Raw genomic sequence first — 27,348 nt, forward strand, 5'->3', positions numbered from 1 at the left:
TTTTGGTATATTTCAACATTTTCTTATGACTAAAATAAAATTTGCTTTTTAATAGTACATATTTACCCCATTTCTAAATTAATTTTTAGACATTTTGTTACAATTTCCCAATGTCATTACCGAAAATAAGATTCAGGGGTGGGATTTTGTGTACAATCGCTAACACCAGGTTTGTTCCAACACGACCGAGAACCGTCAGGAAACGGTAACGATCCTGCGCAGTAAAGAAAATCCGTTCCAACAAAAATATGATCGTCATCGGATCGTCCTTCCCACTGTTCCAACAAGAATTGTGATCTTTCGGTGACGGTTTCGTGATGATCATTTCAGTAATCGGGCAAATGCATAATGTGCTGGTTGGACTGACTTGAGCACTAGGATTTAATTCTTTAAATTTTTTGAGCCTTTGATCGACTAAAAGCACACAAGCTGTCACCAACAAAAATGACAAATATATGATTACCGTCATGGGACGATAACTGGGCGATACAATTACGAACATGCGCACAACAAACGGTACAAGCAGTTTCGTGACGGTTTTTGGGCCGTCCAAAAGTTCATGTTGGAACAAACCTACCGCCGACCGCTTTCTATCAATGTCAATATATTTGAATTTTTAGTTTTAATTCAAATATTTTCTTGTTTTACAAGTGTCACTTCAGCATCAACTAGCAAAACTAGAAAATAATTCAATTAAAACTAAAAATTCAAATATTTTCACGACAATTGACATCGATAGAAAGCGAAGTGTAGATATCTACAGTGCACGGAATCTAGCCCCAGGACGTAGATGATGAATATTAAACAGAAATGAAACTGGATTCTGGTGTAACAAACTTGCAGATTTCAAGTAGCAGTGCAATCAGTACCTATTTCAGGTGTTATTGAAGAGTTCTGGTATTCGGTGGTCGGTGAGCCTGTTAGAAGCTAACGATGGAAAACTAAAATATCTAAGGCCCGGTCTTTTCACCTCCGAATAAAAGTTATTCGGAGGTTATTTGACAGATTTACATGTAATCTGCCGGATAAACTTCCTAATAAATATTTATTCGGAGGTGAAAAGACCGGGCCTAATTATAATATATGTAACTTTGCAAAACAACAAATGTTGTGTTTGCGTGTTTCTAATGTAAAATGCGAAATAATTGTTTGAAGAATGTGATCCAGATATGCAGATGTTAAAATCAGTGGATGACAAAATATTATATATAAATATTAAATATGAAACTGATAAAAATTAATTATAGTTGGTCATTTTGTTCCCCAGTTAAAATATAAAAAAGTTTGGTTTTTGTTTACAAACAGTCATATTAATTTCTAGTTAAACTCCCTCTGTGGCTCAGTAGTAAGAGCGCCTACTTTTGGATCGAAAGGTCCGAATGGTCGTGAGTTTGAATTTCACCAGGGTAGAGAATTTTTCGTTTATTATAAATTAATAAATGAAAATAGTTTCTATCCTTGGGGGATCGGTACCCACCGGAGGGACCGCAGACGTTCGGATACAATTAGCGTCTCTGCAAAGACAATGACATCGACTTTCCAAAGTAACAAGACACTTACTCAATACACACACTACACATAAAGTCTACTTTACACTACATGATTTATCACGTGATTTATCATATGATTTTGCCCATGACGAGCCGCATGACAATGCTTATGATAAAACACAATGCTTATGGCAAAATCATATGACAAATCACACAGTGTAAACATGTAAATTTTACTCCATGACCAAATCATATGACAAATCACATGATAAATCATGTAATGTAAAGTCGACTTAACACTAGCTACCTAATTGGTAAAATCCACTGTACCATCACCATGCCAATGCCCATTAGTTGTCGAGACATTAGCTAAATAAAAAAAATTTCTAGTTAGTCAGCTGTTATTTTTATTATAAAAAGTCATAAATTATATACAAATATATTAATAAAGTTTTATAGTATATTTTAGTTTTTGATAAGTAGATTTTAGTAAGCTAAACTTACAGTAGATTTTCTAAATAAAATGTGGCAACGCTGTGTTAGTGGCAGTTGGCAGTTTTGTTTTGTGCATTTGATAAACTTCACAAACTGAAATGGCGGGTAATATGGATTTTTCAAAAAAGAAAACAAGATATTGCAGCTGTTGTATTGATTCATGTAAAAATATTGAATATAACAGTACTGGATGCAGTTATTATATTCGGAAACATTGCGTACATGTCCTGTATCAACTAAATCCTTTCCTTTTTTGGTGTTGCTGATTGAAATTGGATATCATGGGAAATAAGACTGAATCCAGTATAATGTTTAATATCCATTTTGATAGAATTCAAACAAATTACAATTCATACAAATTGCAAATTTTAATAATCAAAGCAGTAAGCACACAAAAATAAACAGAGGTAACCTTTAAAATGTTAAATAATTCATATAAACTTATTCTTTTTCTCAATGGTCTCTTGCGTAAGCAGTCATCCAGTCTCACGAACTTATATATTAAATATTAAAATTATAATGAATAAAATAAAAAAACATAATTAATTTTACTATTAATTCTGTGTATTCGTTTAGTAATCAGGTTACAATAATATTTCAGTTCATAATTTGTGTCTTTCTAGATAAGTATCTATTTTTCTCGTTTTGTATATTTCACATACATAAATTTTATCAGAAAAGTATAAGTTTCAAACCGCGAGATAGCGCTACCGTCGAAACTCACAGCCAATAAGATGTCCGGTAATACTATATATTATTTATCTATGTAAGATGTCTTAGTGGCAAAACTTAGTGGTTACTTTGGCAAGACTCTCGTAAAAATGATTTTAATTTACCGTTTTTGAACTGTAAGGTCAAATGACAAAAGTGCTTGCTAAATATCAAATATTTGAGTGCTCATGAAGGTGTTCGTTAAACGGTAAGCACCTTGCACCACATATTCGAGATTTTTCGTATATCGAGCCACTGCATGTGGGAACAGCAAATATATTCTAAACGAACAAAAAAAGGTACAGAATGGATAGTGATACAGAGCTTCTTATAAATTCAGCTGCTTTTGTCATTATGTCTGGTGGAAGTTTATTATTAAATAGCAGAAAAAAAAGCAATTTGCATTCCATATTATGGGTTCATTTTCATATGCATCCAAAAATTGTAAAATACTTTCATTGGTCCACTCCATATTTATTATTTTCAATATTTTCTACATTCTGTGACCATAAAACTAAACTACTTTAATAAACGTTATAAACATGTTATATACTTTAACCTAACCTAAAAAACTTGCCTGTATGCTCTTGCAAAAATATGTGGATGACTCTAAAAATATTCAAACGGCGAATATTTGTTTACTTTGAAGTGTTGAGAAGACCGACAACGTACGGGAATACGAAAAATATTGGACAAGCACTAAAATTGGTCAATGCCAAATAGCAAGCAACCCATCCACACTAATAGGCAAATAGCAAGCATTTTGCTCGGTATTTGCCAAATAACACATATCTGGCGCCGCCTTTGTTTTCCTAGAGTTATCGTCCATCTTTGAAATTTTTTAGCACCCTCTGTCGGAATCTAATTTTGTGAATATTAGCTCTAAAATGCCATACAAAAGAAACAGAAGAAAATTTTTAATGATTTTTGTTTTGGCGCCATAGAGTTATATATTAGCATAGAGAGAGCCTTCACTATGCGCGTCCTGACGACAAGATCTCTTCGACTGGTTTGCGCTATCTCTTTCTAACACATCGTACCGAGAAACTAAGATGACATTAAGGTGTGAGTATAGGCACGGAAGAGGAGGACAACTGTCTCAGCTTAATATGCGTAAGAGTGAAACAGCACTAATCCAAAGAAAAAAGATGGTGTCGTCACTTCGCTTTGAATGATACTCTCTCTATGTCAATATATACCTCTATGTTTGGCGCCTAATTCATAACCCAACTTTATTAAATAAAACGTCAATTTCAATTTACAACTACCAAAATAAAGAAATATATTTGAAAATTGTATCCTATTTTACATTTACTTAATCATGGCTACAGTTACAATTCGAGGTGTTCCGATTTCTTTTCCATTTGAACCATACGAAATACAAAAGGAATACATGGATAAAGTATTAGAATGTTTACAAAATGAAACGAATGGAGTGCTTGAATCGCCAACAGGCACTGGAAAAACTTTATCATTATTATGTTCAACTTTAGCGTGGTTGCAGCTGAAAAAAGCTCAGGTTCAAGCACAAAGACAAATCTCCATGCAAGAAAATGAAAACGAGTTTTTAGCAACTATCAACAGTAAACTAAACGACATTGCGGGTAAACAAATTAGTTCAAGAGCTCTTTCTGGAATTCCTACTGTAATTTACGCTTCTCGCACACATTCCCAGCTCAGTCAAGCTATGCAGGAAATGAAGAAAACAGCTTACAGTCATATGAAAGCTATTGTTTTAGGCTCTAGAGATCAGTTGTGTATTCATCCAGAAGTTGAAAAGGAAGAAAATAGAAATTTTAAAGTAAGTTCATACTTATTTCTTTTATCATCATCATCAAGGCTTTTCATTCCGGATGGAATGTTGGCCACTCTTACTTAAAACTCTCTGATTGGCTTGTTATAGTGAATCACTGCATTCCACTTGTGTGTTGTCAAAATTTGTTGTATGACTTGGCTTTCATTACAATTTTCTTACACTATTTTCAATATGTGCATAGTTCCCTCCAATTTCTCACTTTCAGGATTTTGATATCTCTCATGACATGGTCCTCCCATCTCTTTCTGGGTCTTCCTCTTGGTCTTTCAGTATCTGAGTTCCATCTGGTGATCTTAATCAGTAGGTTGTTTTTCCTTCTCTATGTATCCCAGCCATCTAAGGCTCTTTGCTTTAATAAATCTAACTTTATCTTCTCCTTCATTATGTCTCTTAGTCATGGTACATTCTTTTTCTCATTTCTCTATTTTCGATTCTAATCAGGCCCTTAATCCATCTAAGGATCTTCCTTTTGAATATTCTCAATTTTCCTTCATCTTTTATCTGAGGCACATTGTCTCATCTGCATACATAACTACTGGTCTGATTGCAACTCTGCATATTTTCAGGTTGGCATTTTTGGATAAGTTCTTATCCTTCATTAGCCTATGATATCTCCAGTATGTTTTGTTGCCTGCTAGTATTCGCTCCGTTACTTCTTCACTTCTCTTATTTTGGCCATTCACTATTACTCCCAAATATTTAAATTGATGAACTCTTTCAAAACTGTAGTTTTCTATCTTGATTTCTCTCATTCTGTTATCTTCTCTTCTAGAGCAGAGTAGATATTTTGTGTTTCCTTCGTTAATTTCTAGACCTCTTTTCCGTGCTTCCTTTGCCACAAGTGTTAGGCCCAAACCAGACGGGCCACTCTGCAGCACTACTCTGTGGATCTACAGATTTTCTAGTGCTGGCGACTACACTGCTAAGTGGATCATTCGGAAGGGCGCGGCGTTTAATGTAATGGGTGAGAAAAAACAGTAAGTTTAATCAAATGATTAAAAACTTGCCGGCTAATATATTTTTAAAAAAGTGTGTTGGTCAAATTCAGTGTTTGTAATGTCCATAGTTTTAAATATTTTATAAAATTTCAACTCTTTTGAAAAAATACCCATAAACTCCATAAATGGAATTAAGAAGAACCAGACAAAAACCAGCTATATCACAGAAACAAGCACATAAAAAATCAACCAGTACATCTGGTATCCTACAGGCGTAAAATAGTTTGATACAACCTGACAACTGAGTGAAAGTGAAAAACATGTTAGCTTGCAACCCCCTTTTGACTGATATCGTTTTGTTTTTAACAACAAACAATAAAACCTTTTTTGACCTAGAATGGGACTCCACTATTTAACATAAATAAACGAAACAAGATTGTGAGTACCTATTTGTTTTGTTCAGTTCAAATGCATCCGATGTATTAATATAATTAGCATTGAAATTTTTTATCAGATTCTAAAATTAGCATTAGATTTGTTTGTACCTATTAGAAGATACAAACCATCTGTATATCCTCGTTGGTTCTCATCTGAACTTAAAAAGTTGATATCTTGTAAGAAGGCAGCTCATGCTAAGTTTAAAAATACTAACTCAGCTGGTGATTATTCAAACTTTTCTAATCTTCGAGCTCAGTGTAAAACTTTGACAAGAACATGTTATGATAATTATATTTCTAGTACTGATCTGAAGGTTAGTGAAAATACAAAATACTTCTGGAATCACATTAACTCATTGAAACAAGATCACAGTATCCCCAATAAAATGCATTATAATGGTACAATTGCTGAAAGTGGTACAGACATTAGTAATTTATTTGCTACTCATTTCTCTAGTGTTTATAAAAGTGATAATATAGATGTGTCAAATATGCAATACGATATTTTTAGGCAGCCTGACATTCCATTTATACAATTTTCCCTAAGCGAAGTTTATGAAGGAATTAGCTCTTTAAAAGGTAAACTGGTTAGTGGTCCGGATGGTATCCCTGTGTATTTTTTGATAAATTGTAAATGTAGTCTTTCCAAACCACTAAATTATTTATTTAATTCTTCGTTAAAATTACAACAATTTTCTGTTAAATGGCGGGATAGTTTTATTACCCCTGTATTCAAAAATGGTCTGAAAAATGATATTGCTAATTATCGTCCCGTAGTATTACTTTCTGCAATACCTAAATTATTTGAACTGTTGTTATGTAAACCCTTGTCATGGTATTGTAAAAATATTCTGATCGAACAACAGCATGGTTTTACGAGTGGTAAGTCTACCAACACAAATTTACTGCTTTATCAACATTGTATCACTTCTGCCTTTGAAAAGAGGTGCCAAGTTGATTCGATTTACACTGACTTTTCGAAGGCATTTGATACAGTGAACCACGATTTACTCTTACAAAAACTCATTAAAATCGGATTTCCAGACTATTTAGTGAATTGGTTGGAAAGTTACCTACAATGCAGGATTCAGTATGTGAAAATAAAAAATTTTACTTCGATTCCTATAAACGCAAGTTCTGGCGTCCCACAGGGATCACATTTGGGACCCTTACTATTTAATATTTTCATTAACGATGTAGCTTCATGTTTTAAATATTGTAAGTTTTTATTATTTGCTGATGACCTGAAATTATTTATGGAAATTTCTGAATTATCTGACTGTTTTAAGTTACAAGATGATTTAAATTGCTTTATTAATTGGGCTACCAATAATGCCATGTCTTTAAATCCACGCAAATGTTTTACAATAACTTTCTCAAGATCAACAAATCCTGTAAATTTTGTTTATAATATTAATTCTGTTCCTTTAGAGAAAATTAGGGAAATCAAGGATCTAGGAGTAATTTTTGACAGTTCTTTGACATTTGTCTCACACTTAAGATCTACTATTAGTAGAGCTTTGAAAACTTTAGGATTTATAACTAGAAACTCTAGAGAATTTTCTGTTTCTACATTCAGGACTTTGTATTTATCTTTAGTACGCAGCATCCTATTGTATGTTTCACCAGTGTGGTCACCTCATTATCGATCACATATTTTATCTTTGGAAACAGTCCAGAATAGGTTTTTGAGAACTTGTCGGTGGAGATTACATATGCCTCAATTTTGTTCTTATCAGAGAATAAATAATCATTTAAAGTTGTTGTATATTGAAAAAACTTTAATTATTAATGATCTTTTATTTCTTCATAAAATCTTGGAGGGTAATATAACTTGCCCGGATTTGTTGGAGCTAATCAACTTTAAATTAAACACTATAAATATTAGAGATAAACCATTATTCTCAATTAGTTTTCATTATACCAACTACGGATATAATAGTCCTATACCTAGATTTCATAGACTGGGTAGTGAAATTAATAAAACTACCGATCTGCTGGGAGTTAGTCAAACAGGTTTAAGAACCAACTGAGGAAGTATTTAATGTAATATGTTGTGATATATTTGTTAGGAACCAACTGAGGGAGTATTTATGTAATTTTTGTATTTTATATATTTTAAGTATTTTATGTAGGTAATATGTTATTATGATATATTTACTTGTTAGTAGGTTAGTGTTAAAAATGTTTATATATCTTTATATTGTAAAAAGGAGATTTTATATATGTCTTCATATCAAGGCGAGATCCGTTTGTATCATAAGCTATACAAGATGAGATCCGTTTTGCAAGGCGAGATCCGATTTTGGATCTCACCTTGTATTCACGTGTATATAGTGACATCTTGATGTAACAATGGTTGGGGTACGAGGAAATCGATTTTTGTCTGGACCTCATTTTGCACCCCATTTGGTGAATTTTATATTGCAGTGGTTCCACTAAATCCGCTGTAGAGGGCAGCGCGCGCGATCTGTTGTGTATATGCTAAATATATATTTTCCAGACAACCCGAGATCCGGTAAATTTGGAAACATCGCAAATGAATTTCACGGTCAGCTCTCTCACTCGGCTTATGTCTAGCTTGAATAAGAATATTTACATTATTTAAGGGCTCTGTCCAGAAAGGCGATTGTCAAATATCTCGAGAACTAGACGTCATATCGAAAAAAACTTTGGAATGCTTTTTTAATGGTTTTTCAAAATCTATATACTTATGCAATAGCAGGGTTCTTATTCTGCCTGCGAAAGCGGTGGGTGTAGCAACTTTGAATTTTCAACTGAAACCCTTTATTTTTAATTAAATATTTGAAATTTAGAATTAAAAATACACAACTTTTGTTTGAATCGATAATAGCTTCTTTAATCCAGTCGGAAGAGCTTCAAAATAGTCGTTTTGATGACATTTTTAGGGTTTAGGGGTACCTCAGGTAGTTAGCTTAAAACGTAAGAAATAAATTTGAACAGTAACGGATTAAGCCAACACAGAGCCTATCGCAAATGTATACTTTTCATTAATAGTCTGGGCTGATTATCGGAGAATAGGCCATTTTTGGGAAAAGTTATTTACCAGCAATTTTATTGCTGAAATCGAAGCTTATGATTATATATATATATATATATATATATATATATATATATATATATATATATATATATATATATTAATAATATAGGTATGCAAAGTCCGCAGATAGTGTGCTACTTTTTTTATAAACAAAATGGCGCCCGAAAATCGTGTTTTTTTCAATTATTGCTCTATAACTCCGAAGATTTTAACTTTACAACAAAAACACTCAAATAAAAATTCACCGCAATTAAATTCTGCATAGAGACGTGTTTTTTCCGATTTACTTTGACGAAAATTTTCCCCGGAAAAAGCGGGTTTTTCCAACAAAATCTTTAATTTCAACTAAACTTTTAGGTAAGTAATTGTTATTCAATAATTGAATAACTTGGTAATGTAAAAGCCCTTTTTGTATAGATTATAATTCCAGAAGCCGATTAAAATTGAATGAACAATTTAGCAACAATTGAATTGTTAATTAAAAATTTACGGTCGCTATAATAACGACAATAATTATGATGCATAAAAACAATTATGATTTTTTCATAAAAAGATACTATACCTATCTAATGTACTTTACAGAATTGAAATTGGACTATTTATGCGGCCTCAGGAATATTTTAAAATTATAAAGAATTTTTTGGCTTATAAACAAATAGAATATCTCGGAAAATATTAAACTAAATTAAATTGTAAAAACGGTATTCGAAAAACAGCGGCAGGACGCTTCTTTTAAAAGAAAAAACGTTTAATTATGATGAGTAGTTCCTGAGATACAACCGGTCAAAGTTGACCGGAATTTACGGCAACGATATAAACAATAGGATCATAATTTTCAAACCATCACCTTTTTATTTTTGTCCTCTTTCTCCACACCAATTTTTATATCGCTAAAATACTCATAACATATATTATTATAATAAAAACTATCGATAATACGTGTGAAAATTGCCAAAAATAGCAACATTCCAATCAAAAATTAGGTTGGAGAAAATGTAACCCTCAAAGTTCAAAATCGGTATACGTTAAAAAAATGCATTTTCTCTGCTTTCCATGGAGCAATTTCCTTCATTCTTTTTTTGTTCCCAAGTAACTTCAGTAGAGCCATCGAACTAACGCATTATTAAATGTAAGGCTTTTGTTTTGTTATAATAAATTAATTTATTTATTATAACACAAAATTTTAATTTGTTTAAATAAAAATTGTTTAAATAATTATACAGCTTTCAAATAAAAATATTTATGTTTTTAACTTTAAAAGGTACACTTGTAGTAAGTTTATCTAAAAAAAAAGCCTACAACTGGAAAAAATATGTAGTTTTCTGTTCTTATAAATAAATTAATCTATTATAACAAAACAAAAGCAAGTTTGACATTTAATAATGAGTTAGTTCGATGGCTCTACTCGAGTTATTGGAGAACAAAAAAAGAATGAAGGAAATTGCTCCATGGGAAGCCGAGAAAATGCATTTTTTAACGTATACCGGTTTTGAACTTTGAGGGTTACATTTTCTCCAACCTAATTTTTGATTGGAAATTTGCTATTTTTGGCAATTTTCACACGTATTATCGATAGTTTTTATTATAATAATATATGTTATGAGTACATATTTTAAAGATATGAAAATTGGTGTGGAGAAAGAGGATAAAAATAAAAAGGTGATGGTTTGAAAATTATGATAGTATTGTTTATATCTTTGCCTTGAATTTAGGTCAACTTTCACCGATTGTATCTCAGGAACCACTCGTCATAATTAAACGTTTTTTCTTTTAAAAGAACAATCCTGCCGCTGTTTTTCGAATACCGTTTTCAGAATTTAATTCAGTTTATTATTTACCGAGATATTCTATTTGTTTTTAAGCCAAAAAATTGTTTATAATTTTAAAATATTCCTGAGGCCGCTTAAATAGTCCAATTTCAATTCTGATAAGTACATTACATAGGTATAGTGTCTTTTTATGAAAAAATCATAGTTATTATTATGCATCATAATTATTGTCGTTATTATAGCGACCGTAAATTTTTAATTAACAATTCAATTGTTGCTAAACTGTTCATTCAATTTCCATTCGCTTCTGGAATTATAATCTATACGAAAAGGGCTTCTAAATTACCAAGTTATTTAATTATTGATTAACAATTACTTATCTAAAATTTTAGTTGAAAATTAAAGATTTTGTTGGAAAAACCCGCTTTTTCCGAGGAAAGTTTTCGTCGAAGTGAATCAGGAAAAACACGTCTCTATGTAGAATTTAATTGCGGTGAATTTTTATTTGGATGTTTTTGGTGTAAAGTTAAAATCTTTGGAGTTATAGAGCAAAAATTGAAAAAAAAAACACGATTTTCGGGCTATTTAGCTTTCGAGCTAATATTTTATTTATAAAAAAAGTAGCACACTATCTGCGGACTTTGCATACCTATATTATTAATACATACAATAATAAGATTCGATTCCATTAATAAAATTGCTGGTAAATAACTTTTCCTTGTATTTTGCTAATTAGCCCAGAGTATAATGTTTATTGATAAACAAAGCTCCAATTCTATTTTACTTCAACTCATTTTAAGGCTATTTCAATAAACTAATCGGTTCTTTTTTCAGTTTTTTGGTAAAATATTGTAACTTATAGACGAAAATTCTTAAAATCGGCTATTTTTCATTTAAATTGTCAATAAATAATTAAATTGGTCAGATTTACATAAATTTTGTTATTCCGTCCATATAGAAACTAAAACAATTGTTACGCAGTTACACTGAGTGTCATAAAAACCGTGTATTTTTACTCATTTCTTTGAGCTATTTCACGTAATATCGAGATATAAGTTGTATTTTTACATAAGTTATATTAACGTTAAACTGAATTAATTTATAGTTTTATAAGCAACAATAAAGTATAGCGAAATTTATAAAACCTTGTTTAAATTGTTTTACATGCTCTATAATGCGGTTATCTTAAATTTTGTTTTGAATGTTTTTCTTCTTACTGGTAGACAAAAATGGCAAAATGTGCATTTTTGACATCAAATTGTTGATAACCAACATAGTTACTACTCAGAATATTAAAAAAAACTAACCGTCGGTATAACAGGTTGCCTGGCAACCAGATGCAGAACAGTACCATACATGTTTTTCACTTTTTAGAACTTTCTTTAAGTGAAATTTAAAATCATTTACCACCAATAACTTACACCCATGTTCACTCATTACGAAATCTGTTACAAGAATTTCAGCGATTTCAGTCATTTTTTCAAAATTTATTTGGATTTTCTCTAGTAATCCTTCCAAAAGAAAATACATAAATGATAAGTACCTTTTACAACACCTTTAAGGAGGGTAATTTATACAGGTACATACCTGGAATTATTATATGGACCGTTGACTCTTGTTAGAGTATAGTTCGCTCAAATATGAGCTCTTTTCACCCATTTCACGCGGTAAATTAGTCCGCTTTTCCTTTAGGTCGTAGTTCATAGGTTGTGATGTTTTTTGCCTTCTCTACTATCTTCTTCCACTCTCTCCGGTCCTGAATCTTTTCTCTCCAGTTTGCAATTTCCATCTTTGATATATCGTCTAGCAGTTGATCTTCCCATCTTATTTTTGGTCTTACTCTTGGTCTGTTTTTTACTGGTTTCCAGTTCATTATCTTCCTGATCAGTTCTTCTATCCCTCTTTGTGTGTGCCCAAACCATCTGAGCCTTTGTGCTTTAATGAATTTTACTATATCTTCTCCTTTATTTATATTTATTATTTCATGGTTCATCAGCTTTCTATATTCCCCTGTTTCTGTCTTTACTGGGCCATGTATTCTTCTCATAAGTTTTCTCTCAATTATTCTTAACTTTTCTTCGTCTTTTTCGTAAGGCACATACTTCTGCTCCATAGGCTATCACTGATCTGATTGCTGCTGGGTATATTTTTGATTTTGTTTTTTTGCTTAGGTTTTTGTCCTTGAGTAGTCGGTGATATTTCCAATATACTCTATTACCTGCTTTAATTCATTCGTTTATCTCTATACTCCTTCCGTTTTTGCCGTCCACCATCACCCCCAGGTATTTGAAGTAGTCTACTCTCTGGAATGTATTTTCACATATCTTTATTTCTGTTATTCTGTTGACATTGTCTCGTGTGCTTATAAGATATTTTGTTTTATTCTGATTGATTATTAATCCTCTCGTCTTTGCTTCTCTTATCAGGGTTAAAAGTGCCTCTTCTAGTCTTTTTTTTATCTCGGGCTCCAGTCCCAGGTCATCTGCATATTCTATGATCTGTGTTGAGCTTTGAATAATTGTCTTTTTCAGCCCTGTGTCCCTAATTACTCCTTCTAGAGCGGTATTAAATAGTGTCGTTGACAGACTGTCTCCTTGTCTTACTTCAAGTTCTATTTTGATGTCATTTGTATCGCCCTCATTTGTTTTAACTTTTGCTGTTGAGTCTTTTATTGTCATTCTAGTTAGTCTTATTAATTTTGCCGGTATATCCATTTTTTTCATTTCTTTTAATAATTGTTGTCTGTATATGCTGTCGAAGGCCTGTTGGAAGTCGATGAATAGTATGTGTAATTCTATGTCATGTTCATAGCTTTTTTCAATTGTTTGTGTCAGTACGTGTATTGCATCTATTGTTGATCTTCCTTTTCTAAAACCCTGTTGGTATGGTCATATAATTTTTTCTGTGTATTGATTTAGTCGGTTTCTTATAATTGTGGTCAATATCTTATACGTTGTATTTAGTAGCATAATTGGTCTGTAGTTGCAGCACTTAGTTGGATCACCTTTCTTAAAGATTGGTGCGATGTGTCCGTTTTTCCATTCTATGGGCATGCTTTCGTCCTTCCAAATTGTAACCATTAACTTGTGCATTCGCTTCGTGAGCTCCTCTCCTCCGTTGATGATCAGTTCGTTGTTGATTTCATCTGGCCCTGGCGTTTTGTTTACTTTTAGTTGTTTTAATACCTCCATGAATTCCTGATAAGTAGGTGCGCCTTCCTCTTCATCCCTGTTATCTCTTATATCCTCATCCTCTGAATATGCCTTGTTGTCGTTTTTGTATAGGTCCGTGAAATGTTTTTCCCAATCTTTTTTGTTTATTTTTGTGGCAGATTTTTTGGTACTGTATTGTTGTTTTATCTATTCGAACAGTTTCTTGTTGTCTTTATTATTCGTTTCTAATTCTTGCATTTGTTCAGAGATCCATGTGTTCTTCTTTCTTCTATAGAGTTTCAATGCTTCTTGTTTTTCTTTTCTATGTTAATCCAGTTGTTCCTGTTCGGCACTTTGTAGCCATTTGTTTCTTGCGAGGTGCTTCAGTTGACTTTTTTGGTGACATTCCTCATCAAACCATTCTTTCGATTCTTTGTTTTTTTTTTGGAATCCTATTATTTGTTCTGCTGTCTCTATTATGCTGTTCTTTATGTTTTTCCATTCTCCTTCTATTTCTATGTGCTCATACTGACCCAATTTCTGTTCCAGTTGTTCTGTATATTGTTGCTTTGTTTCTTGCGTTTTCAGATTGGCTATTATGCTTGCATGATTATTTGCTTTGATTATTTTCATCTTAAGTTTTGCTATCAACAATATGTGGTCAGTGCCTCCGTTTGCCCCTCTATATGACCTTACGTCTTGTACTATTTGTGTCCACTTTTTCGAAATTAGAGTATGATCTATTTGGTTTCCATCCATTCTTCCTGGTATCATCCATGTTATTTTGTGTTCTTTTTTATGTTTATGCCCAGTACTAACTACATATGTGTTTGTTGCTGCTGCTAGCTTTCAGATTTCTCCTCAATTATCATTCGTAGTTTCATGAATGGTTTCTTTGCCAGCTACACTACGATTATAGTCCTCCTTTCCTATCTTTGCATTGAAATCACCCAATATTATTAATATGTCATTCCTCGGAATATTTTCACAGGTTTCTTCCAGGATGTCGTAGAATTCTGCCTTATCTTCTTGGTTTGCTTCTTCGGTGGGTGCATAGCAATTGACTATCGAGATGTTGGCTTGTTTATTTTCTTATGTAAGATATCCTTTCATTAACTGCTTTGAATTGTATCACTTTTTCCCTCATTTTTTTGTTCACCATAAATGCCGTACTATTTGTTCCCTGTTTGTTTTCTCCCGAATAATACATGCTAACGTTTTTCTTCTCAATTTTTCCTTCTTTTTTCCATCGTATTTTCTGTAGGGCTAGGATTTCTAGTTGGTATTTTTTCATTTCAAGAGCTATTTCTTGCATCTTACCTACTGCCAGCATGGTTCTAATATTCCAAGATCCCATTCTAATGGGTTTTGTTCTTTTCTTCTTATCGAGATTCTTTCTTTATTTTGTGTGCGTTATTTTGTTTTCGTTAACCGTTTGCTTTGCCGAGTCTTTTTTGCCATATCAATATCATATTTCAGCCGCTGTTCTTCGTTTATTAGTTTTTTGAATTTTCTATCAGCTGTTCTCTCTCTCTTCGTCCCATATCCAGATTTTGCCATTCACTATTAATTTCGTGTAGCCGATTTTCGTTTGCTTACCTTTGCTTCTTTCTTCCTTTGCTATTTTAGTTATTTCCTTTTGTATTTCTTTTTCTTTCGATGTCCAATCGTTGTTTATATAGACACGATCTTTATGCTGTTTTAGTTTACGTTGCTTGTTTAGGATTTCCATTTTATCCGTGAGGGTTTCTGTTTCTATTGCGCATACTGTTTCTCCTATTTTTGTTGCACTTCTTAGTTTTATTTGTGTTTGCAACTCTTGGGCTATGAAATTTTCTATTTCTTCTTTTAATTTCTTATAATCATTTGTTTCTACTTTCAACCCAGTTACGATCAAGCTTTTCTTTTTGCTAAATTTCTTCAGTTGCTCCATTCTTTCATGTAGCTGTTTTACTTCTTTTTTTAGTTTTTGATTCTCTGCTTTTACATCCATGAACTCTTTATTGGTTTGTTGTTGTTCTTTCTTTATTTGTTTTATTTCCTGAAGCATTTCATCGTTTTTATTCATTAGCTCTTTCATCATGTAATCATAACATTTTCCATGTCTTCCTTGTTTTCGTTGCCTGCTTTGCTTGGTGACCGTTTTGTAATTTTACTTCTATTAAAACAATCATCCAAGTTTTCTCTTTTGCGTTTTGTTTCGTCATCGGTTTCACTTCCTGTGCCATTTTTTTTCCATTTTCTAGGAGTGCAGCGCTAAATACCTGGAATACCGATATTAGATTATCAACAATACTTAAAAAATGAAAGTTACCAATTCACCGGTAGTTAATGGGTTATCTAAAAATTACCTGCGCACCAGAGTTGCCAGTTGGCCTGTAATTAGAATGGGGGATTAAAATAGATACGAATTCACCGGGACCGGAAATATGCACACCCTGATATTCTAGTTACGTAAGCTCGTCCGATTGGCGCATGACGTCAGCAACAGAGTAAAGCATAATCCCGTCTATGCGTTCGTAATACGAACGCGAATGAAATTTGAGAATAGTACAAATGAATGAATTATGACTAAAAGAAACTAAGTGATTTGTATAATTTAGAGGAAAATTATTAAACTATTTACTTTTATTTAAATTGATTTTCAGTTATTTGTAAAGTTCCCAGTTTCTTGATTATATTGGTATCCGGAAAATAAAAATATTCATAAAATCGATATCTAATAAAATTATTATATTTCGTTAGTTGGCAAAAATTGATTAGTGGCCTACACATTAGTAAATATAATTTTTACCAAGGGGAAGAAAAGCCCCAAAATAAAACCATAAATTTAATGGATTGATAAAAAAACAAATTTTTTTACTTTTTAAATAATGTATTTCATCAGATTTAAGTAAGAGGCTCGGAAAATACAAAAATAAGTTTTACAGTTTTCATGCCATGCACTTTATTCAAATTTTGTGCATGTGAAATAGACGTACATACAGCAACTATGTAGCAGTTTTCATAATTTTTCTTTTACGCAATGTCAGGCTGTTAAGAGACTTGTTTAATTCTTTAATTCGGAAGTACATCCGAGACCTAAAAAATAACTTGTTCGCTTTGTTAGAACAGTCTGCAGTTACAATTTTGGACATACGGTTTTCTAAATAATTTTTAGTTACCAAAATGGAATCACCATTCATGTGGAAGGAAAAACTGTCTCCAGTTACTTAATATATGACAAGAGAGTGTCTGATGGTTTACATAAACCACACTTACTCAAATGATCAACCCACGTGTGCGTTGAAACATCTTCGGATTGAATACTGGAGTCCTTCAATTTATCGCAGATATAACCAGCCAAATTCTCCAAACCATCATACTCGAGGTCACTAATGTTTTTTCATTCTGACTCTCATTGAAAACTTGAAAATCCACAACTGTTTCGTTGTTAGAATCCAGCCTTTGGATCAATTGTCCAGAAATTGGTAAATCTGGGATGTCGTCTGTTTAAACGTTCGAAAATTCTTTCGGTTGTCTTTCCTACCCGTATATAACTTTTATAAAATATAATCAAGCTTTTTGTACACTTTAAAAAAATTTTAATGGGTTTTTCCCCGAAAAGAGCTTCATTTTTTGGTACTATGTATCACGTTAAAATATTTGATTTGGAATTTGAAGGATAAGATCGTCTTTTTCATGAGCTACAAATTTACTTTTACTGGTTCTATAGACTAAGAATATACCATTTTTTCGTTTTTTTATATGCTACATTTTTTCCAAGAATATTTTTTCGATAAAATACTTACTTTTGAGTATTTGCGAAAAACCGCCGAAAAACGTGTTTTTTTTTGTTGAAAAGTAAACATTTTTAGTCGCAAGTGACTCTAGTACCTACTACTGAATTAACCTAGTACGTAAGTTAAAAAAACTCTATAGAACAAAAGTTGCTTAAAGTTAGTCAGATCTGTTTCCGGACTTATTATGAACGTATATTTTTTCACCCTCCAAGTAAAAGCAATCAACGGCACAATTTCAACTTTGAAGTGGGGGATGGGTAAAACCTAAATCCAATTTTTCATGCAATTAGGAGTTGACCCTGAAAATTATGTGTGTTTCTTTTTATCTTTTAAATCATTTTACTTAAAATCATTTTTTAACTATCAAATAATAATTACATATTGAGGTATTTTATTCTTTAAATTTTAATAATAATTATAAAAATTTTTACTTTTTTGTAATGTATTTTTAAAACAAGCAATCATTTAAATAATTATTTTGTAACAATTTGTATTCTTTAATATAATAATTACATTTTGGTTTCGTAGTAAGTGTTTTTTAAGAATATTAATGTATAGTTTTAAAATATTGTATTGCAAATAATTATCATTATTAAATGGTTATTATTTTTGTGAAGTATTCTTTTTCTTTTTTCACACCCTTATGTATGTAACAAAACTAAGGGACTTTCTGAAAGGTAAATCTAAATAGTTATAGTTAAAGTGGGTAGTAGATATGGTTGAAACACAATAAATTCAAAATATTTAAAGAAAACCGTAGACGTTAAAGACACAAAAGAAGCGATACCTAAAAGTTACATAAAGAATTCGAGACAACGCTATCTGTATATCGTGGGAAATATACAATACAACACGAGCTCCAATCGCTCGACTAATACTCTTTAGAGCTGGCATCAGTGTGTGATCTCGCGTTGACCGGTAAATATCTAAAATTTCGTATATAAGTCCTCCCCTTTACTTTTCAGCTACGGATCTCGTTTCGCTGTAAATTTATCAGAAAAATTTAAGTACAAAAATCTTTTCCCCTCTAAGTGTGCCATGATTAATATGTTAATTATAAAGATAGTTATGAACAATATACTCCAATAATTAATTTCCTATTGGTGGATCTCGGGTTGTCCTCGATTTAGTCGGATCTCGCCTTGATATGAAGACGTATATATATATATATATATATATATTGATACATGTATCCATGTGACTTCCAAAGTAGATTCTCGTAATACGTTGTTACTTCATATATACCGTTATGACTTCCGATTTCGGAAGTCACAACGTTTTGCCTATATTTTTACGAATTTGGCTACTAGATGGTATCAGAAGGCTTATATTAAAAATTTCGCTGGAAGTCATATCGTATCTAACATACTCATAAGATCAGATTTTAGTTCGACGGTATATCACCAGCGCTAGTGTCCCTCCCGTGCTACTATACAGGTTATGTACACAACGCGTAGCGTCTTCCGTATACCACACCGCTCGGTGTGACTTCCGTTTTTTGGCAACCCTGTGTAACGGTTTCCAGACATTTATCTGTTGTAGATTCGCGGTCCTAATCGTACTTAGTGTTTTGTGTGCCTTTTGTTTTTAAACATGAATAATAGCAGATCTGCTTTACTTTTAAAGTTAGCCTTAAATGAAGGTACAATAAGTGATTATATATCTCTATAATTATATATTTTCTGTACTTATTTCAATCTATAATATTTACTTACCTATTTACTTATATAAATTCATTTTTCTCGTGTTTTTGTTTACTTCCTTTTTTACAATGAACTTCTAATTTAATCTACACTCACCGGCACGAAAAACGGGCACCCTAAAAAAATGGGTAATTTTTGATGTCTCGTATCTCCCAAACCTTTGGTCCGATTTAAGTAATGTTTTTAATATGTTATAGCCTTATTATTTAACAATATAGCTATGATAACATTGTTGATAGACAGGTAAATTTTCATTGTATACCGGGTGTACCAATCAAACTGGGTTTTTTTCTCAATTTTCACAACACCCTGTGGAATATTCTAGCCTTTATAAAATATTTAAATTAAAGCCTAACTATAGCTCCAGGTTTTATTAACATTCTGTTTTTTTATTCATTCGCTTACGTTGGATAATAAAAAAGTTAAGGACTTTAACAACTAGCCATGTTCTTTATCGATACAGGTGTTTCTAAATATAAGTGCGACAAATTTTAAGGGGTAATTTCTGCATGAAAAAATAATGATCGTGTGGCAAAATAATTTTATATTTGCAAGCATTTGCGGACATAGCTTTATCAAGTAAACGATCATTATTTTTTCATGCAGAATTACCCCTTAAAGTTTGTCGCACTTATTTAGAAACACCATGTATTGATAAAGAACATGTTTAATTGTTAAAGTCCCTAACTTTTTTATTATCCAACATAAGCGAATGAATAACAAACAGAACATTAAGAAAACCTGGGGCTATAGTTGGGTTTTAATTTCAATATTGTATAAAGGCTAGAATATTCCACAGAGTGTTGTGAAAATTGAAAAAAAAACCAGTTTGATTGGTACGCCCAGGATACAATGATAATTTACCTGTCTAGAAACAATATTATTACAGCGATATAGTTAAAGAATAAGGCTATAACATATTAAAGAAATACTTAAATCGGAGAATAGGTTTAGGAGATACGAGCCATCAAAAATGACCCATTTTTTGGGGTGCCCGTTTTTCGTGCCGGTGAATGTATCTATTAAATAATCTAAATTATTTTTAAAAATCTTATTAAAAGCTTAAATACAAGAAATTTATTTATTTATTTATTTATTTACGGGTCTCCCCAATTTAAAAAAAAAAATATACATATATAAACAATAAGTAGAAGTAAAAGTAGTATTGGTAAAGTCCAGTAAAACAGTAAAAAAACTAAAAATAAAATAAAATGAATTAAATGAAAGTGTGACAGCATAAAACTGTAGTAAGTACATTACAATAAAACTAAATTTAACATACACACAATCCACGTTATGCAGTGACAATACATAATAATATAATATAAACTGACATTAATCAACTAACTACAGACAATAAAAAAATTAACAAATTACATAATACAAAAGCATTATCCATGGCAAAAATTAACAAATCCACTGAAAATATAATATTAAATATTAAATATTAAACATAAGTGCTGACCGGAAAAACTGATTTTAGTTGGTTTTTAAATACTCGACTGGAAGAAGAGAATAAATCGATGTCCAAATCATTCAGGCGACTTAAAGTTCTATCTATTGGTGAGTTAAGACCATAGTTAGTTGAATGATGAGGTACATGGAACAAGTTATTATTTCTCAGATTATGGTTTGGAATATTAAAGTTTATTAATTTTAATAATGTAGGTAATATTAATGTAGGTAAATGTTCTCATTTAACGAAATTTCCGAAAATTTTGTATTTTTTTGACCCAAGTAGGCTGAAAAATCGATTTTATAGTTATTGTTATTTCGAAAGTAATAAAACGTGTAAAAATTACAAAAAAATTGAATGTACAATTACAATTGAATGGAATTAAATACACGATAAAATGAATCAAGAGCGATAAAAAGTTTAAAGTAATAAATTCTAGTAATAATATAAAATGCAGTAAACTCTCTCTTAAGGGGGTAGGCGCAAAATCTCTGTCCAATGCTATTTAAATACATTTATTTTTTTCGAATCCTGAGAAAACTAATAAATATTTTTTAAAACATACACCCAGAATGAAAGATAACATTATTACGGGGGACCGAAAGTCCCTTAGAATAAAAAAAAGTTTCTTTTGAATGAAATATTCGAAATTAAAAATCACACTAACTTTTCTCTTGTTTTTTCATCCCATTATCTTTATTAAAATAAACATATATTAGGTATATAAGTTATTAAAATAAACATTATATAAGTTTTCAGGGACTTTCTGCCCTCGGTAATAATGTAAGCTTCCATTCTGCGTTTAAATTTTTCAAAAATACTTATTAGTTTTCTCAGAATTCGAAAAAAATTAATGCATTTAATTAGCACTGGACTAAGATTTTGCGCCTATCCCCAACGAGCACCTCCTCTATACGGACGGTATTTAAAACAAAATTCATTTGCCGATATATTGAGCCTGTACTCTTCCGGACAATCCCTTAAAATGATGTGTACCTAAATGAAAAAAAAAATACATAGATATTTTTTCCAAATATTTTAGAATACAAAACTACAATATTTATATTTTATTATTTCAAATTAACACAGAGATGACAACGAGTGATATTTAATAACTCTTTACCTTATCAGCAGTAGGTAATAAAAATCTGGTTCTAGTGTGGGATCCGTCATTAAAATATTTTGTGTGTCGGTCATTAAAAGAAATGTGAAACCATAACGCGTTGCTCTAATAATACTTTAACATTGATATTATGTATTATGTTGTGACTAAAAATGTTAACGGAATGTCTGCTTGGCAATTTATCTTGGTTTGTCCTTGAAATAACCTTTACCTGACGTGATAGAGGTTAGCGAACCCCGGATTCGTAACCAGCGACCCCAAAAACCCCCCTAGTCATATGGTTTCGTCAAATAGTCCGAAATGTATTTTTTTGTAAACCTGTATAATCAAAAGAATATCAATATTTTAATTTAAATAGACAACTTTAAAACACAGACAACTGTATTCACAGTAAAAGTTTCAAAAGATCACACATTACGCTCAAAATAGGAGGTAAATCTAGCAGACGAGTCGTTGTGACTTCCAAAATATGACAACACCGCTGGAAGTGACAACGCGCCTTGAACTACCCTTTATATGGAAGCCATAACGTATGCTGTACGCTTCGGTATATACGTATATATATACAAAATTTATTTTGGTAAATCCTTTCCCCTCAATAGGTAGACCCATTTTATAAGCCCCCCTTTTACCAAATACACAATTTTTAAAAAATAATTCCTAGTAGAAAAGGTGGAAGTCGGACAGCCTCTTCTGTATACCGGAAGTCACAACTTAACGTGCATCAATATATATATATATATATATATATATATATATATATATATATATATATATATATAATATTATATATATATATATATATATATATATATATATATTATATTACTTCCTTATATATATATATATATATATATATATATATATATATATATATATCTAATAATATCCTACGAACTCAATGGTACAAGAAACCTTTTTGCAGTAATAGGTATATTCATTATCTTTCTCAACATCCTTTCAAAATGAAAATTAACTTAGTTTTAGGACTAAAGAACAGAATATGTAAACTGTCACATAGGGATTTTGTAAATAATGACCTCAACAAATTAAGAGAAATTTTATTAGAAAATGGTTATCCCAGGGGTTTATTAAATAAATTAATTTTTAGCACTAATTATAATAGAACACTTCAGGAAGACAATATTGACCAACAAGAAAGGAAATTAGAAAGTTTACCTACCATTTCTTATTGTTCTCTACCATATATACCAACTTTAACACCCAAGTTGGTTAAGTTATTTAGGCAAAATCCAAAAATTAAGATCCACTAGAAATATTAAAACTTTAAACAGTCTTTACACCAAAACGAAGACTCCACTACAAATTATGGAGAGTTCTAATCTTATTTACTCTATACCTTGTATCACTAGTGGTAAATGTTACGTTGGTCAAACCTCAAGGAATTTATCCCTTAGATTAACTTCACACAAAAGTGATATTAAGAGAAATGTCCCATCTTGTGCCTTGGCAGAACATGTGATTAATGATGATCATGTTTTCATGTTTCAAGAAACCACAATTTTAGAAAGGGAAATTAATTTACGTAAAAGAGAATTTAAAGAAATGGTTTGGATAAAAAAATCAAATTGCATTAATAAGAGATCTGACATTGATAAATTAAGTATCATTTATAATAACATTTTGTCTTATTAAAATTTGTTGAAATATTACTAATAATTCTACCTAAAATATTTTTTTTTTTATTTCTTCTATCATAAATTACAACAAATTATGTCATTAATTTCTTTCCCAACCTATCGAATTATTATAGTAGTCCAACGACATTTTTTTGAGTGATGTCGAATTGACATACTATCAAAATTTTTACGTTTACATATTACTTTTAAGAAATTTTCATGTTTTTATATAAGTTGTATAATTATTAATTTGTAACCACGAGCAGTAAGTTAAGTTTTGTTTTGAGTTTTATCTAAATTTAAACATTTTTATTTGTAGATAGTCTTGATAAAGAAAATAAAATTTTCGAAAGCTCGACTAATAAGTTCAAAGTGTTTCACTGAATAGCCCAAAAATTTATTGACTGCATTCCCCAATAAACATTTTTATTACATTCCAACAGTCATTACATATTAACAATCATATATATATATATATATATATATATATATATATATATATATTTTATTTTAATAATATCAGTGGGTGGACAAACAAAATTATGCGGAGGACAAACATGGACAAACAATATAGCAATAGAGTTTTTGAATTTTCGAAAATTTGTGGATTTGTGAAGTTAGCCCGAAAAAAAAATTTGTTTATAAAAAAATTGATGGGTGGACTAACGAAATAAAACTGTGGACAATCAATGGACAATCGAATGGCATCGGTCACATTTTTTTTTCTCGACTTTTTCGGGCTAACTTCACGGACCTGGACTATGGTACCTTTAATTTTGGTGGTCTTAATAATTGTTCCTTATACTGTTATGTTGGACTATAACAGTTATAAAGAACAGTTAGGCTGTTTTTAACGTAAAATCCTCAGAAATATTTATAAAGGCATCCAGAAAAACAAATTATGGCATAGACACTATAATTTTGAGCCTTACCGCCTTTATAGTGAGCCTAGTATTGGTAGATCTATCAAAATAAACAGGCTGCGGTGGCTAGGCCACTTAGAGAGAATAAATGAGATGGAACCATCAAAACATATTTATAACCAAAGACTGGATGGAGTGAGAAGAGACAGGCCCAGAGCACAACCAGTTGCTCTGGGCTCTAGGCTTCTTAAGGACTAGGTGGAAGATGACTTATGAGTATTAAGAGTATGAAATTGGAAAACCAAGATAAAAGATAGGAAGGCATTGAAGCTGATTTTGGAACAGGCCAAGATCCACCATGGGTTGTAGACCCAATGATGATGATGACTCCTATGTTAAAGAGTATGGGTGATAGGGAATCGCCTTGTCACACTCCTGCTTCCATTGTAACTGATTTTGTGCTACTTTCTGCTGTCATTACTTTAGCTCGAGATCCATCCATAGTCATTTTTGTTAATCTGATTAACTTTTAATTATTTCTTTTATACATGATGAAAATAATTAATATAAATAAAATAATATATGTAAATAAATATACAGCGTGTCTACTTAAGTTGGAAACATATGGGAAACTTTTTTATTATTAATTTTATGAAAAAAAGTTATTTTTTATAAAAACTTCTGCATACTCTAGTCTAGAACCTATCATTCAATCATCAGATATCTAATTTTATCAATATTATACGAGATACAGTAGAGCGTCGATAATCCGAACTAATTGGTACAGGGGTAGTTCGGATTATCAAATTGTTCGGAATATCGAACACATGTTCAAAATACATACAAAGCTCATAAACATAGTACATACATACATGCGTTTTAGTTACAAGGAATAAAACACCTGCATAATAAACAAATATATTGTATGTATTTCTGCATAAACAAAACAAAAATCCGCGGTCATATTTTGCCCATATTGTCATATTAAATCCAAAAATTCGGTCCGCGATCATATTTCTTAATTTTATAATTTTTTTTTCGTTCGGATTACCAGGGTTTAGATTATCGACGCTCTACTGTATTTCAAAATAGTGAATTTCGTTCACTGTATTTCGTTCGTACCTTTATTTCTCTCAATATCGAAAATTCGTATTCTTTGTTTGGGATTAAAAACTAAGATCAAATATGCAATTACATGCTTCTAATTAAAAAAAAAATATTTTCTAAATTTTTCTCAAATTTGTTGTTTTGAAGCTATTTCCTTGTGGCATTTTTATGATTAACTATTTATATGGGAAATAAGCCACAATTAAATTGAAAAAAAATAATTTTATGGTTTACTATGGAATCTCTAACGCGAGAATTTTACTGTCATCGTCGCATTTGGTTGTCTTTTGAAAGACAGATCACATGCTATGATTTTTTTGTGACGGATATTCTTGAGCTGGGGTTGATTTCATGTAATCGAATGAATTATCTTTCAGTCAAGTCGTCCCAGATATCTTTCAGTCAAGTCGTCAACTATCAGATATCACATTTTATTAATTTTATACGAGGTATGTCACAAAATTTGAATTTCCTAAGGAGTAAAGCACCTTTATTTTTCACAATATTGAAAATTGTTATTACAAAAAGTTTAGAATCAAAAACTATGTTTTAATATGCAATTACATCCTTCTAATTGAAATATTGTGAAATATAAAGGTACTATACTCATGAGCGAAATTCATATTTTTGACACACCTCGTATAAAATTAATAAAAATTGATATATTATGATAGCATCTTAGAATTTCGACCATGCTGAGCGTTTTATAAACAATAACTTTTTTCGAAAAATGAGTAATAAAAGAGTTATCATATTTGTAATCAATAAAAACGATGTTGGTATTAATAAATTTGAGAAAAAATGTAAAATATTTTTTTTTTAATTAGAAGCATGTAATTGCATATTTGATCTTAGTTTTTAATTCCAGACAACTTTTCAGAATAAGAATTTTCGATATTCAGAGAAATAAAGGTGTTTTACCCTTGAACGAAATTCCTATTTTTTGACATACCTTTGATATCTAATGATTGAATCTTACGTTTTAGAGCATGCAGAACTTTTTATGAAGACTAACTTTTTTTCGTAAAATTAACAATAAAAAAGTTTCCCATATGTTTCCAACTTAAGTAGACACGCTGTATATAAATAAAAATTAAATTTTCTCAAATTGATCACCATCATTACCAATGTACCAAAGAAGTACATTACAGCAATATCAACGACCAAACACAACTAAAACAAATGTGGAAAACTTAAACAAACTAAAATAGATAACTACTGGCTGAACACACCAACAGCAAATAAATTTAATGTATTAGTTAATGAAGAGAGGCAAGAAATGGAAATTGAAGAGGCAAATAAAACATCACAAGAAACTCCCACTCATAATTATTGCTGGTGTTAAAGATATCAAACTATTAGCCCTTTAAGGGAACCGTGAGGTCATATGAACCCCCTTATCTACTGTATAACTCATGATATTTTGAAAATCTAACAAGACGTGCTCATGTGCCTCAATGTAAATTTTAGTTAGCATGTCCTTGACCAGTAACTCTTAGCGTTTTGTTCAAATTTACTTTATAATCAACCTGTTCAGGGTCGGTCTGACCCCAAGGTGCCTTGCGTGTTACATTTTTTGTGCAATATATCGTGGGCTTACAACCAAAAGGCACTAAGTCAAAATTGGATTTGAAAGTTTGAACACTAATGATAATTCTTGCAGACATAATAAGCTATTTGAAATACTATTAAAATAATGTTCAAATATTTAATATTTCAAATGGCTTATATATGGATTATCATTAGTGTTCAAACTTTCAAATCCATTTCTCAAAAGTTAAAATTTTGACTTGGTGCCTTTT

General features: G+C 31.1%; 1 protein-coding gene across 3 annotated transcripts in view; it reads left to right on the forward strand.

Annotated features, from left to right (window-relative positions):
* The first annotated feature begins 3,639 nt into the window (after positions 1-3,639).
* Positions 3,640-27,348, forward strand: part of LOC126886468 (regulator of telomere elongation helicase 1 homolog) — a 115,651-nt gene continuing 91,942 nt past the window's right edge. For all 3 annotated transcript variants that reach the window (XM_050653419.1, XM_050653421.1, XM_050653420.1), the window contains exon 1: positions 3,640-4,497. In XM_050653419.1, coding sequence (XP_050509376.1) covers positions 4,018-4,497 — 480 coding nt within the window. In that variant the 5' untranslated portion in view covers positions 3,640-4,017. The remainder of the gene's footprint in view (positions 4,498-27,348) is intronic.

The sequence above is a fragment of the Diabrotica virgifera genome, chromosome 6 (assembly GCF_917563875.1).
Source record: "Diabrotica virgifera virgifera chromosome 6, PGI_DIABVI_V3a".
NCBI lineage: Eukaryota > Metazoa > Arthropoda > Insecta > Coleoptera > Chrysomelidae > Diabrotica > Diabrotica virgifera.